At 37.9% G+C, this 15,576-nt stretch overlaps 1 protein-coding gene across 6 annotated transcripts in view; it reads right to left on the bottom strand.

Moving 5' to 3' along the window:
- EPS8 (epidermal growth factor receptor pathway substrate 8) overlaps nucleotides 1–15,576 on the bottom strand; it is a 135,625-nt gene that overhangs the window by 19,174 nt on the left and 100,875 nt on the right. For 5 of the 6 annotated variants that reach the window (XM_032986262.2, XM_032986261.2, XM_042795433.1 and 2 more), the window contains 7 exons: nucleotides 15,254–15,380; nucleotides 14,810–14,898; nucleotides 11,228–11,302; nucleotides 10,477–10,625; nucleotides 8,144–8,327; nucleotides 4,037–4,170; nucleotides 212–323 (listed from right to left, as the gene is read on the bottom strand). In XM_032986262.2, the coding sequence (XP_032842153.1) occupies nucleotides 212–323; nucleotides 4,037–4,170; nucleotides 8,144–8,327; nucleotides 10,477–10,625; nucleotides 11,228–11,302; nucleotides 14,810–14,898; nucleotides 15,254–15,380 (870 nt within the window). The remainder of the gene's footprint in view (nucleotides 1–211; nucleotides 324–4,036; nucleotides 4,171–8,143; nucleotides 8,328–10,476; nucleotides 10,626–11,227; nucleotides 11,303–14,809; nucleotides 14,899–15,253; nucleotides 15,381–15,576) is intronic. The other variant, XM_042795435.1, reaches the window with a different exon arrangement.

Genomic DNA, 15,576 nt, shown 5'->3' with positions numbered 1-15,576 from the left:
TTACAGCATCGCTCCGTAAGTCAGTGCAGAATCTCCATTTATCTTGTCTGCAGTGCAAAACAAATTAATTGAAGTTTCCATATTAAGGGATATAAATCAAACACGTTGAAGTAATCATTAAGGACAGCCACACTGTCCACAGGAAAGGTACCTTCATCTTTTATTAGTACCAGAAATTACTGTTTTCCCTTTGCAAAAAAAAAAAAATTACCTCCACAATCTCTTCTTTCATGACAGAAAGCTCACTGTTGTTTCTTGCCATAAATTCATACTTGCATTTGGCATATTTCTTGGTCTGCGCTTTACTGTGTGCTTCATAGTTTCTGCAAAGCAAAGATCAGACTATTGTTCAGTGAGACATTCAAGCAAATAAATACACAGACAAATGCCCTCTTCCAACAACCTGAAAAACATTTAAACACAAAAACCCATCCCACCACAACACGATGCTGATGTAGAACTACCTATTCATAACACGCTGATTTAAATGCCAAGAAAAAAAAGAAAAAAGAAAAACAAACAAAAGAACGAGAGGGTTGAGCTACATGGACCTCAAGAATTGGTAATCTTTATCAACTCACTGCTTGCAAGATATATGATAACAACTTAGATTAGCAGGTGCTATTGTTTTAAAATAAACATGTACACTCTATTTAGTCTATTTTCCGACAATAGGTTAAACAATCATTTGCCATATAAGCAAATGACTATACTTAGTATATAATTGATATATTGTGCTTTGTATGAAATACTATTTCTAGTGTTCATCTTAAATTGTTTTAAATACACAACAGATTAATAAATTTTTGCCATCAACACCAGTGGAATTAAACTCTAAAAAATGCTTACTTACTGTAGATTGGTTCTCTTAATTGATGATAAGATACTATCAACTCTTACAATCTCAAGTTATTGTACCAATTAAAAATGAAAAATAACTTCTTGGCAGTTACAAACAGGGCTCATCGTAGAACAAGGCATACCACAGTTTAACTCTTCCCATTTCCATGAGGAAAGATCTGTTCATAATGCATTTAGGTGAGAAGCTACTAGTTTCTTTGATGCAGTACCTCTTCAAGTTGAGAAGCCCCCCCATCCCTCTCAAAACAGATCCAAAAGAAACAGCAATATTACTCACTTACTGCAAATAACACTCAACAACCTAAATCCATAGCAGGTAGTAAAGTTAAAAAAAAAAAAATCCAAACAGATAATGAAAACATAACGCTATCAATGGCTTGAAATGCTGCAAACAACATCACAGCACAGAGATACGAAGGCAGATGGTTGCTGATGTTGGTGCTGTGTAACTGTGGGTCCCAGGTGTGCCTCAGCAATGCAGTAGTTACCTAGCTATTGCATGGCTGTGGAGAACTGTCTCACTTGATTTGAAGAGCAGAACAAAGGAAGAGTCATATTTAGATTGAAAGATTATTTTGAAAGAAAGACAACACACTAAGTGTTTAAGGAGAGAGTGAAAAACATGGGATGAACCCCAGCCTGCAGAATAGCTGTTATGAAGCTGAAAGGTGTGTGAGTAATCCCATTTTTTTCTGCCACCCACTCAAATTTCATATAATTTTGAACTCCTCTCTTACTATCTCAGGGATACGACTGACGTCTCTCTGAAGGCACTTTTAGACTGACTTTCCAAACTCATTTCACTAACTGTCTTCCTACCTTGTCCATACCTAACTATTCTGATCCCTCCAAAAAACATAACTCAGGAAGAATTTTTAAAAAGGCTTATGTTTCAGTGTTACTCCACTCTGATGCAAGCAACAGCAACATCCCCAGAACATGGGCTGGGCAATGGCTGTATGCTTCTGAAGAGACCATAATTCTTCAAGACCGGTTTAGTGAGCCAAACAGTTTACTCAGGGAACAAATATTCTCAACACTTCCCTCCATCCATCCTCCACTGTATATTCTTACCGTCTATCAGTTATACTGTAATCGCAGCTCTCTGCTCAAGAACCTGGTGGATTGCAGAGACTATCAGGGTGCTCTTCTTCAAATGACAGCGCAAAACCAAACTACACAGCATACTACTTTGAAACACCACACAACTTGCTGAAAAACTATTCAGTACTCTTTCAGCATCAGAGAATCCCCAATATACCTAATATCATGCTGAAAATTTAAGATCTTGACAACTGGTGTACATCACCCAAAGAAAACACACCTTACTGGATGTCCTGGCATGTTGGAGTAAGGCTCACTGAAGTTCCCTATGATTAAAATTTCCCTGGACAAGGTGTATCCTATGTGTCCCTCAGAAGGTAGTGGGGTGGCTTGGTCACTGCTCATTAGGAATGGCAGCTTTGACCAAGCACCAGCAAATGATGACTGAAAGGGTCAGCTTGAATTTCTCACTCCCTCCCCCAAATCCACCCCACCACCTGCTTCTTCACAGGTGCTTTAAAAATTATCTTTAAATGGAAATTACTTGGTGTAATACATATTAACAGCTTTCCCCTAGTAATGAGCTTCTACCAGGCATGTATTATATGTCTCAAGAGCCAATTAACAAATGGAAGTTTGTGTCATATTGAACAGGCTGGAAAATAGGGGCACACTGTAGATGTTTGCATCAGTACCAGCCATCTAGACTCCCTCCTACAATCAGTGGTGAGAAACAAGCACCACTACAGCATGTCTCATTTCATATCTTTCAAAAGACTAATTTCACCTTACATGAACTGCTTCTTAGAAACACCCATTTCTCTTTAGTCGCCACAAAGAAGGCTTGGATGACTCAGTTGCAGCCAGATACACTGATACCATCAATAGTTCAGTGCAGTAAGACTCATTCACTAAACCTGAAATGGAGGCAACAACATTTGGATGGAATACTCTTACTCTGAAAGGACAAAACAGGTCTTATCACATTACAGATAAGAGAGAAAGCAATTTAGAGTACAGATCATCTAGATTTCAAGCTGACTGGTCCCAAGACAAGAACACAAAAAGTAACCAAGTTTGAGAAAATGATTAAGAGGTGGCTCCTACTCCTGTTGTTGTTATGAAGAATAAATCCAAAGTTCAGGAAAAGAATCAAGTCTTCAACCTGCACACCACAAGGGAATTTGTTTGCATGCAGATGAACAACAGAATCTTTTAGCACATAGCTCGAAACTACGGATTATGCAAAAGTTTTCATCAGAAGAGTTATATCAGTGCTGTTTTAACAAGCAGTCTCATCCCAAGAACTTAGCTTAAACATCTTCCATGGCACGTAAGCCAGAATACTGTTCATATGGTGTATATGGAATATGGTTAGGCATGGGGGAACAATTCCAACAGTGCTTTACAGATTTGCTTCCACAGTTTGTGCTAGTATAAATGCTCCCTGGAGACAAGGCCGAGACTCCAAGGATCACTGCACTTGATCTGGTCAAGGCATTCGGATTTAGGCTAAAATGAAAGGGGATGAAAGAGGATGTGCAAAAGACACTGGTTGCTATGCAAACATTTCAGAGCATTTTCTGTAAGATTTGAAAGAGAAAGGAAGAAATGGGGAGTTGCTATTCTGAAAGTGGATATTGATGCACCAGCCCAGAAAACAAAAAGCAGGAGACTACAAAGCACCAAGTGAGCAGCTAAACAAATCAAATGATTGTTCAAAACAAGCACAGGTGAATCTCAGAGCAGACTTGGCATTCTTTGCAGTTCTGAAAAGAGCAAAGGGTATATTTAAAAACATTAAACAAAGCAGAAATTAAATTTGAACCCAAATAGTAGGATTCTGTGTTCTCAGTTGGGTTGGAATTCTACTATATAGTTTTTGACAAAATAATCGATTTAACAGCATACATAAACAGCATAGTTTCATAGAAATTATACTAAAAGAGTCTTAATTATGTGCCTTAGAGAAGCAAAAGCAGAATACCCACTGCTAACCAGAATCCCTTCCTCACAGAAATAACAATCTGCTCCAGACACAACCAGAAGTAATTACAGACACCGCCACCCCAAAAGCATTAAGTTGGGACAGTTATCCACAGCACCACGTACGCCGTCGACTCAGTGTTACCTATCTACATGTCGGCTAACAGTGTGCTTAAAGGCAGCAACAGCCGCCCCCTGGTCCAGCAGAGGCCCTCTTTTGTAAACTGTGTTACTGAATGCATACCCGTCGGACGGAGGGTAGTCGGGAACACTGGGAGGCTGGAAGACAAAAAAGAAACAAAACCACAAAGTGGATTAGTGTCATCAGCAGCACCGCCTAGCTCACTTAATCCAGCACCCCTAGGGTCCCCGTCAGCATTCAGGTGTCCTCAGGTGCTCACGGTTCTGCTATGAAAAGTTAATAACTTCTGCATTTCAAATACATAAACAGGGAGATCAAAAGGATAAGAATAAAAGAATTTCTATCCTATGTCATCCTACTGCATTAATATTGCAGTGGATATTCTTTAGAAAAACAATTCTCTGGGGCAAGGTCCATGTCATCTCTCAGATATCACTACAGCAACACAATTTATAAACAATGACTGAATGGCTTTAAAATAAACTGCACTGAGAAACCGCTTTGAGCTTTTGCTCTAGAGGTACACTTAAAGCCAGAAACCTCTAGCTAGCTAACAGTAAATCTGTATAAGAAATAAAGCCTCGCAAGTAAAATTATCACTCTATTGCAGGATTATAATATGAAGTGCCTCATTTACGTCACCCTCTCAATGGACATGACTATAGTCAAAATAAAAATGAGAAAAGGAATGCGATAGGTATAATTAAGGATTTTAATTAATGAAAATAATCACAATTTATCATAAGCACATATATAAGAATATTCAAGGCTTTAAGAAGTTCTTATCGAACAGCAGTCCTTTATAAAAAAAAAAAAAAACAAAAAAAACCAAAAACCAAAACCTTAAATCCAGCAATGATACTGTGCTTCTAAGCAAGAATTATTTTAACCACCATTCCCCAAAACAAAAAAACAACCTAAGCAGTTCATTTCTGGAGATTACGATATTAAAATTGCTCATTCTAGATCTTTTCCTTATACCACCATCCAGTTGAACAAGTTAGAACAGCTGAGATTCATCAGAAATTGCCAAATCTCTAAGCCTGGTTTGGGGTTTTTTTGGTGTTTGAGGGTTGGTTTGGTATTTTTTAGTTTTTTTGGTGTTCTTGTTTGTTTTGGTTTGTTTTTCTTTCCCTGTCTTTTTGGCAACAGAAGAGCCACTCACCTAATTTCTATCTCCAAGTACCTGACCTGGCACCCAGAGACACCTGCCAATGGGACTGAGGATTTATGAAAAGAAATTAAAAACATACAAAAACCCCCATACACATCGAATATTCTTTAATACGATATTATTAGGACCTCTGAAAAAATTCTCGTGTCACCTAGCTTATACTTTACATCAAAAGACACCCAGGAAGCAGGAACTCATTTTTCTTCACACACAAATTATTTGCATCACCTGAGCCTCACTGGACTCTCTATTACCAGTTCACCATTGTTTCAAGGTCATGTGGAGTCCTCATTGTTGAACTGACTCCACCTTCAAACCCCTCCTGTTGGAGCTGTGTGCATGGCTACATCTTAAGATTCAGGAATGGAAACTTAAAGAAGAAAAGGTTCTCACGAGCGGGAACCTCCAAGGCACTTTCCAGGTGCCGGAGCAGTCCCTGCCTGGCAGGAGGGCAGCCGCACGCACCCCCTCTCCACTTCCAGCACAGCACAGCTCCCGACAAGCAGCCTTGGTCCTTATTTATTAGCAGCCGATTAGCAGCAAGAGATGAACACTTAAATTCTCATCTTATTTTTCTAGCACTCTTCGTTACATAAGCTGTTACGGCAGGCTTATGAAAGAATAATAATTCTGGTTTCACCCACTCCAGGGTGGTCCTTTCCCTGCCGACAAATAGCATTTTGCACTCATGTAGCTTTTTCCAGCTGAGCACTCACAGCATTTCACAGCTATTAAGCAGCTCAGTGCTTTTCCCCACAGGGATGTGCTGAGGAGGCTCCGGCGCAGGGAGCCAAGGTACCAAGGTTAAATGACTTGCCCAAGACCACGCAGGAATCAGTGACAGCCATGACACTAAGGCCTGACGTGCCAGGTGGCAGGCACACAAACACCTCCCATGAACTGGGATATAATTTTTTTTTGTCTTTTGAAGATTAAGACAAAGAGGCTAAATTGGCACAATCAACTACCAATCCAACCAACATTACCACCATGAGAAAGAATGAAATCAACGCTCTGAAACAGAAGCAACAAAAAATACCTTAACTTATTGTCCCCCTCTATATCTGTTTGAACTCATTATATACATAAATAAGTGAAATTCTTACAATCTTCATAAGAGAAAAATTAACGCTTCTCTTCTTTCAATACTATTTTGCCTTTTTTTTTTTATTTTTTAATGATTTAGAAGAAGCACAATGTAAACAAAAAAACCTGCATGGAAATGTAGAGCACCAGTGAGACACTGAGACAACATTTGATGAGACATTTTGGGGAAATGACTAGGAAAGGGTGTGACAGCAGTGGCAGCAGGTACATTTCACATTATTGTGCCCCTTAACTATACCAAACGTTTTTTTGCTCAAAATGAATCACTGGCCATAACTTAGGTTTTGGCACATTTATTCTTGTATATCTTGTTAGGGCTGAAGCCAAACAGCGTTTTATGTAATCAAATATGTACCATGTTATCCTCCTTTAATTGGCAGACTTTTTCCCAATTTGTTTGTCTCTATAGCTGAACAAACTACTTTTTTTTTTTTAACACTAATGGGGATTTTCATTAAAACAAAGTTTTATTGTGACAAGCGTTCCACGGACAGTTTTGATAACCTTTTGCTGGGGAGGCTTTGTTGTTTCCAATAAGAGAACTGCTCTGCAAGGGAACACTATCCAGTAACAGACAATAATTCTACCCTTGAATCTTGTTCCATATGTGCATTATTTCACCAACAGACAAAAATACTATATATAGATATTATAAATTCTATAAAATTAAGATAAAATCCAGTATCATTGCATTAAGACGTATTCCAAATACAGTACTGGTGTAGATTGCTTGAGGAAGGTAGGAAAGACTGTGGACTTAACCTAGGAAATTCTTAGGTACACTTCCATATCACAGCTGCTGACAGGGGACATAACTAACTAGCTAGCTAACACTTGATTTAAAATAAAACTAGAATAGAAAAATAAGTTAAAATTTTAAATTAAAGCTTATGTATTCCCAACGACAAAAAGCTTCAATAATGAAAACTTTTACATGTTTAAAGAGGTAATAGGTTTTTTGTGAATTAAAAAGCAACAAAATCCACATATATTCTTAACATTTTCACAAAAATCAAAGTACATTTTATGACCAACACTACTGAATAACCAGAGGGTAGAATCTTTGTTGAGAAACAAAGGGGCTGACTATAAAGTTGGTCAGAAAACACACACTGGTTTCTCTGAAGGCTTTAGATGGTGGTGCCTGTTTCCAATCTCTAAATAGAATAACCTACCTTTTCCTAAATTCATTACACTTCTTGGGAGAAAAGGATGGGAAAATGCTCCTGTGCAATAATTCGTCTAATTAGCAGCTGGTTTTCAGACATAAGCCTAAATTACCTGACATGGTATTACTCTTATAGCACCTCCAAATACCTTCTTGCAATACAAGGAAAGTATCAAGAAATTAATGAAAGGAATATTAAATTCCACATTTGTGTAGTAGCAGCTTAAATCCCAAGTTCCTTAAAATGTGGTGGTTTTTTTCTTTTTGTCCGTGTGCCTGTGCACAGATGCACATTTCAGAACGCTTTAGTTCAAGTTCTGGCTGAAATATATACGATCAAAATCAAAGGGATCCAAAAGCACAGGTGAATAATCAAACTGAACCTTTGGGGCATGGACTGTCCTCCCAGCAGAGGCAGGAAAGTGCACAAAGTTCAAGGAGAGCAGTGGGCAAAAAACTTATATTTTTCCTAATCGCATTTTTGGTGGCTGGACAGGTATTTGGTTTCACATAACTTTAATATAAGCATATTGAGCTTGCACTGATGTAGCAGAGATCAGAGCACGGCTACTCCAACAATGTCACCGTGTATCTTCTTTGTGGAGCAAGCAGCTGGTGTTGCCATCAGCTAATTTAGAAAACGCTGTCGCAGGTAACCTACCTCAGTTGACAGTCTTTTCATCTCTTGCTTCCGCTGTTGCTCTGCAACATTTGCCACCGACTCAGCCAAATGATTGAGTTCTTGCTCCTTTGGAGCTCCCATGAAGTTGAGCAAAGGAGGCTCCCAACCATTTCGGAAACGGGGGACATAAGGTGGAATAAAATGGTCTTTGGGCCAGTCCGCTCTGCATGAAAAGTAAATTAAGAGATCTGTATCAGAGGCCATACAAATATTGGTTTAATAGGTATCCTAAAAATTTAAATGCTTTGGAATTGTTATTAGTATAGAGGAGAGGCTGGGATTACTGTACAGGCAGTTTTGTGCTAAAACACAGAAAATTGGCAGAAAACATTTATTGACCACAACTGTGCTCCCTGTTGTGCCCTGCAGAAAGAAACTGCTTCTACTGTAAACACAACAAATTTCTGTCTTGTAGCAAAGGATGAGTAATAGAAGAATCAATCACAAACAAATGTAGGATTTGTTTTAACTGTTAGATGGGGAAAAATATTGCAATGTTCTGTTTGTGCGAAAGCGCCAGACAAAAGTCTTCAAAGAAACAGCCTGCTTTATAAGAAAGTCTGAAAGCAGGTATGAAGCATGGAAGCTTAGGGGGCCTAGCTACATCTAAACCAAAAAGTTAAACCATGGCTTTTACTGACAAAACCCCCCAACTCTATATGTTCTAAGACACAAGAATTATCATCGCATTTGCTGGTTTATAGTCCAGATTGATATATTTTAAATACTGTATTGCTTTTCAGAGCTCCATTGGCATTCCCTATTGTAATACAAAATACCTAAATTGATGCTTTCATGCTCTGTCTTTGCACTATACATAACACATTGTCCCACAATACAAATTTATCATTCACCTCTCCTGCTACACCATACCACAGTGTAGCTCTGGATACTGAAATCAGTCAGACCGTAACTTCTAATCTGCACAGGTCAACCAACTATATTCTAAGTGCTTCATTCTTCACTGCCCAACATGAACTAATTCTCTTTCCATTAAAACTTTTTTTCAGGATAAACTAAACAAATGACGATGGTAGTTCCCAAGACAAGGAGCCCATTATTTTACTCAGTGATCCATTTTCCCTGCATGGGGTTCCAATGCTATGAGGCAATTTCCACTGCCAGTCCCACCACAAGCAGCTGTGAAGCCAGAAGAGCTAAAGGCAAGTGAATGGTGCTCTGCTGAGGTAAGCTCTCTGGCAACCACAGGGAGCTGCAATTCCTGTCTTTATCTCATTTTGTAGTAGCAGGCTGAACGATAGGGCCCAAGGAGGAACTTGGGACATTCTTGGTCCCACGGCAGCGTGAGATCAAGGAAGGGAAAGACCTGTACATCACTCTCCCTACTCTGAGGATGTTTGTCGCTCCATGCTGCAGGACTTTCTATGCATCCTTCCTTACCAGCAAAACACTCTACTTTTTAATCAATCAATTAATTAAAGAAATTCATTTGGTAGATGTTTATGTTCCAATTGGAAATCTAAGAGCAAGGATGAATAAACACAAAATACATTATGTATTTCCAGCCCAAGTGATTGCATATTTAATCATCATCAAATGTACTTATCTACCACAGATTACAGAGTTAAAAAGCACTTTGCTAATTTAATCTTTTTCTTTTGCATGTTCTATTTATCTAAGTAATTTCAAATCATATACTTACCTCAAAGACAACAAATGAATAAAACAGTTAACTTTTAGCTAAGCCTAACCATAGTAGTGAATCCATTAAATGCAAAGTGTAGGGTATGAATATGTAACACAGTTCAGCCAATAAATATATTTTTTAAATTATAAGAATTTTCTTTATAGAATTATGATGCTTTTCCACAAATAAAGATATTGTAAATTTTTAGCTTTTGATAATTATTGGAAATTGAAAAGAGAAATCTGTATCCTGTTCTTCAATATTTTGTCACTTTTTATTGCGGCTTCTTCAAACTGATTTTTAATGAAGTCCAGATAGATGGGCTGGAAAAATAATGGTGAAAAACAACTGGAAATGTGGAAGGGACAGTTCATAAAAAATTACTACAAGAGGTTATGTCAAAAGCTTCTTGATACCATGGACAGAAAAAAAAAATTCCATCCGCATTTTCTTCCTCCTTGAGACCTCAAAAAAATCAAACCACTCCCAAATCCCACTGAAGCTAAAGAGTTCCTTCCCAAAAACTTCAAAGAACAGTTCTGAAGTGTCCAAAGCCTAACAAATTCATATTGAGTTTACTGGGGCATGGACAACCTGGTTAAGATTGTGTCAATAAACTTTAGTTTAGAGATCATGTCTAAAGTATGCAAACGCTTTCTCTCACCTGGCTTTAGTCCATGTGTCACCCAATGACATCCATAACTGTCCTTCCTCACTGGTGACAGTATATCGCAGGAAGTCTATAGTATCTTTTGTTAAAAGGGGACTGAGTACTGTACCAGCAAGTTCTGGACCTCCTGTTGTCTGTACCACCTAAATCCAAGTATTAAAATAATACAAAGAACATACACATTCTCAGTAAGGAAGTTTCCATGAATGTAAGTTACATACAGTGCTGCTAGGAAACATTTATTACAAAAACACACCCCACCCTGAAAACTCTGAGAAGATAATAATGTCCCTCAGTGTCCAACAGATTGACTAAACCATTTATTGCAAAACTGCTGTTCTGGTGACCAACCATTTTATACTTAGACCCACTTTTGGCAATGTTATTTTTGCTCTACTGATCAAAACTACACATACTCCCGTGGAACAGACATATGGCTAAGCTTCAATTCTCCTGCATTATGTAGAGTATCTCAATTTTTAACTGTTCATTAAAAATCATAATGGAAAACTGTAATACACAAAGCTAAAGATGATTTAAATAAATATATTTAATAGATGGGAATATACACAGAAAAGGATATAAATTATTTTCTAAAGAGAACCTCATCCTGCGATACACACATTTCTCCTTAGTTATTTGTCCAGGGATACAACATTTCAATCTTGTTATCCTTGAAAAGGTTACAGAGCATATAAATACAAGAGTTTTGAAGGAAAACACTGAAAAAATTATAAAACCTTACCATATGTAGTGGAGTAAAGAGAAAATGAACCAGTTCAGCTGCACTAGGATTCTGGATATGGAACTTTAACTTGGCCTGAAGGAATGGGAAAATGATACATTTTAAGAAACATTTAACTTTTATGACAATAAATACTCCACATAAGAATGGCCATCCCGGCTCAGGCCACAGGTCTGCCTAAGCCCAGTGTTTTGTTTGCAACATCCACTAAGTGCTCATTCATCCAATTGCTTTTGAATCCATGTGTATCTTTAGCACCTGTTGTGCAAAACAAAAATATCTGCAACTTAATTATATGCTTTGTAAAGAAGCAGCTCCTTTGGAAATTTGCCACCTCTTAGTTTCATTAGTATTCTGTGGTAGTTCTCCAGACAAAGTCTGAGCAATCCTCTACTCGCTTTTTCCCATGATGTTCATAACCATTTACAGATTTATTACATTCTTTCTCTGTTTGGTCTTTTCCAAGCTAAAGTAATTCCTTCGAGCACTCTTGTCTTCCCTGTACCTTCTTCAATTTTGCTACACTGCGAACAAAACAAGGCCAGGAAACTTAATGACATATTGATGCTCTTTATTTGTTCATTTTCTTTTTTTTACCCTAATTGTTCTTAACATTTGCATGGTTAATCACAAATTACATTCTCACAGGAATCTGTATTACATCAACATTTTGTTCTGATTTGTTTTACATATGAGACTTTTCCCCACCTGTCCATGACTATCGTATCTATCAATAACAAATTTCATCTGTCACTTTATCTGCTATCATGAGATATTTCTACATTTGTAAACTCTACACTCCCCCTTTGCCAGAACACCTGTAAACATACTGGACAGCAAAGGCCTCTGCAGAGGCACGTGTGGGACTTCACTGCTGAATTTACTGCACTTTTAGAACCAGCATTTTAGTCCCAAAATTTGTTTTCTATTTTACCAAATGAAAATCTAAAAAGCTAACTTCAACCTCACAGTAGTTCAGTTTCTTCTTCAGGATGTGCAACTCTGCTAGATGTGTTTTGGAAATCCAAAGAAACAAAATCAAAGAATTGATGGATTTGCAGACATTGTTTTGTTCTGCAAGATGCATGTTTGCTTCTTCCTCAATTTAATATACCTGCCTACAAACTGCATCCCATGTGTGAGTATCCCCGGGGGTACCTGGTTGTCTCAGATCCTTGGAATGACTTTAAAGGTTATCAGAATTACCTTAACCACTTCCATTCCTCCAGAAGAAAGGCAGTTTGAGAGAGGTTACACAACATACTGTGTGGTTTGCTGACTTAGTTTTCAGAATAGATAGATGAACAGTGCCCATTCAAACAGAGCTTCTATTCATCTGCCTGTAACTTGCCATTTTTATTTGATGATCTTTAATCCATTATCAGATCTTCAATCTGAAACAGATAATCTCTTGTCCCCCCTGCCCCCCTAAAAAGCGGTTTTATGGACAATGAACATATCATCCACTATCAAACTTTTCCAAGTAAGTAAGTGCATTTAAAAAAATCATATACTTTCCCTGATGGAGCTTCTTGGAGGATTTCTTTTATTTACTGATCACCCATCGGCCCTGCAGGCTCCAGAAGAAGCATACCAGAAACATGATTTTAAAAGTTATAGTAGTTTTTATTGCATCTTGCCATCTGTTTCTCAAACTGCTTTTGGCTATCTGCATTCTACTTTCACATCTAGCCTACCAGAGTGTGCCTCCAAACGAAGAAAGGAGGATGTGTTTTCACTTCTAATAACTTCCTATAGATTGTTCTTCAGTCATAACAACTTACTTTCAGTCTTCCTAAAGTTTTTTTGACAGATGGTAGGCATTTTCTGGAAGCTTCCAGCACGGTGTTTTAAAACAGTTTCCATTCTACTGGCAAAGATTTTATTCTTCTAGCTAGTCCTTTTATTTTTAAACTAGATTCTTCATTTTATACAGTTTTCCATGTCTGACAAAGCACCAGAAAGTGATATTTCAGGCTTTCGTGGCCCCTGCAGTGGTGCTGAATTAAAGCACGGTTATAGCACAGCGCTTCAAGAGCAACATTAAAAAACAGATCCTAGATGCTGCTGAGCACCAAGAGAAGAAATGTTTCTTCTCCTGCACAGAAGATAAAGGTTCAGAGATGGACACATTGTTCTTGAGTGAAAAAACAATTTAAATGTAGAACATGGTAAGAAGTAATGGAAAAAAAATGAACATTATAAGCACTATTACTAAGAAGGATCAGCATGTTTTAAGACATCTGTCCCCCGCAAAACAGCAGTCCTTTAGTGTCAGAATCACAGCATTACCTATAAGGTTTTCAAAAAATTAGATACTTAACATTTCTAAATATCTCCTACAGCCCTGCAATCAGAATTCTTTCCCCAAGAGGAAGAAAAAAGCTGATTTGACTCAGTGAATGCAAGAACAATTTTCCGTTGGCATAGCTTCCCCAGCAATTGGAAAGGACAGTCAGTATCTGAAAGTAAATGCTTTGAAAGTGTCCCACTTGCTGCCTTCCTTTAATAGCACTTGCAGTAGAAAAGATGCCAGAAGGTTCTTGAATTAGCATCTCTGCTTGCTGAGAACATCTAAAGTGACAGCAATTTGTCAATGGAGTGTTCTGAGGCCAGAAAGGTCCTACATAATGATGGCAACAAGCACCGAGAGTCTGATGGGCATAGCTGAATAAAACTATATTAAGGCCACAGCTGGTGATGTTGGCAAGCATGCAACAGAGCTGTGATGCCCACAGACGTTCCTAGAAATTCTTTTACAATTTTAACTCAAATTTCCCAAGTAAATGGCTTTAAAGAACCAGGGAGAGGAGAAACACAACAATGCTGAAAAAGAAATATGCTCATCTAGTCACTGTGTAGAGAACTTGAGGAGCAGCATCCCACAGCTCAAAGGCCAACCTAGGACAGAGGTAGCCAGCCTTGTTCTTGCCTCAGTTCAACCTTGGATGGACATGGTACAAGTCAAGTACCAGCTGAGCTATCTTCCTGTGTGTCAGCTAAGGACCAAACAAGATTACATTTCCAGGTATATCAGCATTCTTGAAGAGGATACTTGGGGCTTTGATCCTTCTGAAAGAGTAGTAGAGACCAAGACAACACAGACTCAGGCTCACAATTCCCTGGATGGTATGACCACCTCTGCATGAATGGCAATAGTAGGGCATTGAAGACCCACAAGGTTTCTCTACATGGACAAGGCATCAGGAAAGTTAGGCAGAAGGCAGAAAACTTGATTAGCACATTCCCAGAGGCAAGATGACCTGCAGCTATGTCAGGGGAGTTAACAATAAAGCATCCACACCCTCTGAAACCTCCAAGAAAAGTCAACTCAGAAATAACTACAAAGGAAACCTATCATGCTACTGATTCTTCCTTCTCCTCTTCATCTTTCATCATAATTTTAGTTCTTCACTTCATACTAGTGGAATAAGACATAGGAAAACCAATGCAGCAAAACTGATACTCAAATTAATTTGTAGTGGTATGGAAAACAAAGATTGTGTTATACTTAACATCAGCTATCCCAGGGAAATATTTATCACATGCCTCATACCACCATAGCCACTAGCAGTCACTTACCAGAAGATTGAAGCCATGCTTGAATTTTTGGAAGCAGTCAACAAATTCATCTGGAGGTGGTGGCTTTGCACGGAGAGTAAGAACTCCCTCTGGTGAATAAAATGACATTTTTATATATCCATTTATATGGTATACAACTTAAAAATAATACAGAAATATCAAACACATAAATACATAATATATTTACCAACTTACAGAAATTTGTAAATATAGACCATGACAGTGAGCATATTCTGCGGTCACATCTCTAATTAGTCACTCTCCACTGACTTCAAGCAAATTATTTTCATAGGTTTCCCTCTAAGAACATACTGCACAGGAATTTTTGTGCTCAAAGTGAAAGAAAATTATTACATTAATGAAAAAATGACACAAAAATACACACTTGCTAGCTACTTCAATGATCCTTAGAGAAACAGAATTGTGTGAAGTAAGAACTCCTACCTCCAGGTCCTTTCTTTTTACTTTTCTTTGTTTTCTTCCTCTTTGAAAGTTCAGAAAAAGCTTCAGCAGCTTTTTGAAGTTTGGTAACAAAATACTCAATGTCATCCAAAATATGGTTCAAAATTTGCTATGGGAGAAAAAAAAAAGTAACAGTTTCTCTACAGAATCTATAGCAGAAATACCCCAGAAATCAAAATGACCACACTCTCAGACATCAACAGCTTCCTTGGAACAAAGTTCACACTAGAACATTCCATATTTAGATTCATTATGTTCTTAACTTTACACACCTGTATAAGTATTTTAAATCTTAGGTTTTAAAA

This window comes from Tyto alba, unplaced genomic scaffold (genome assembly GCF_018691265.1).
Source record: "Tyto alba isolate M040663 unplaced genomic scaffold, T.alba_DEE_v4.0 Super-Scaffold_21, whole genome shotgun sequence".
In the NCBI taxonomy this organism is placed as follows: Eukaryota; Metazoa; Chordata; class Aves; order Strigiformes; family Tytonidae; genus Tyto; species Tyto alba.
This window is presented reverse-complemented; position numbering and strand designations above follow the sequence as displayed.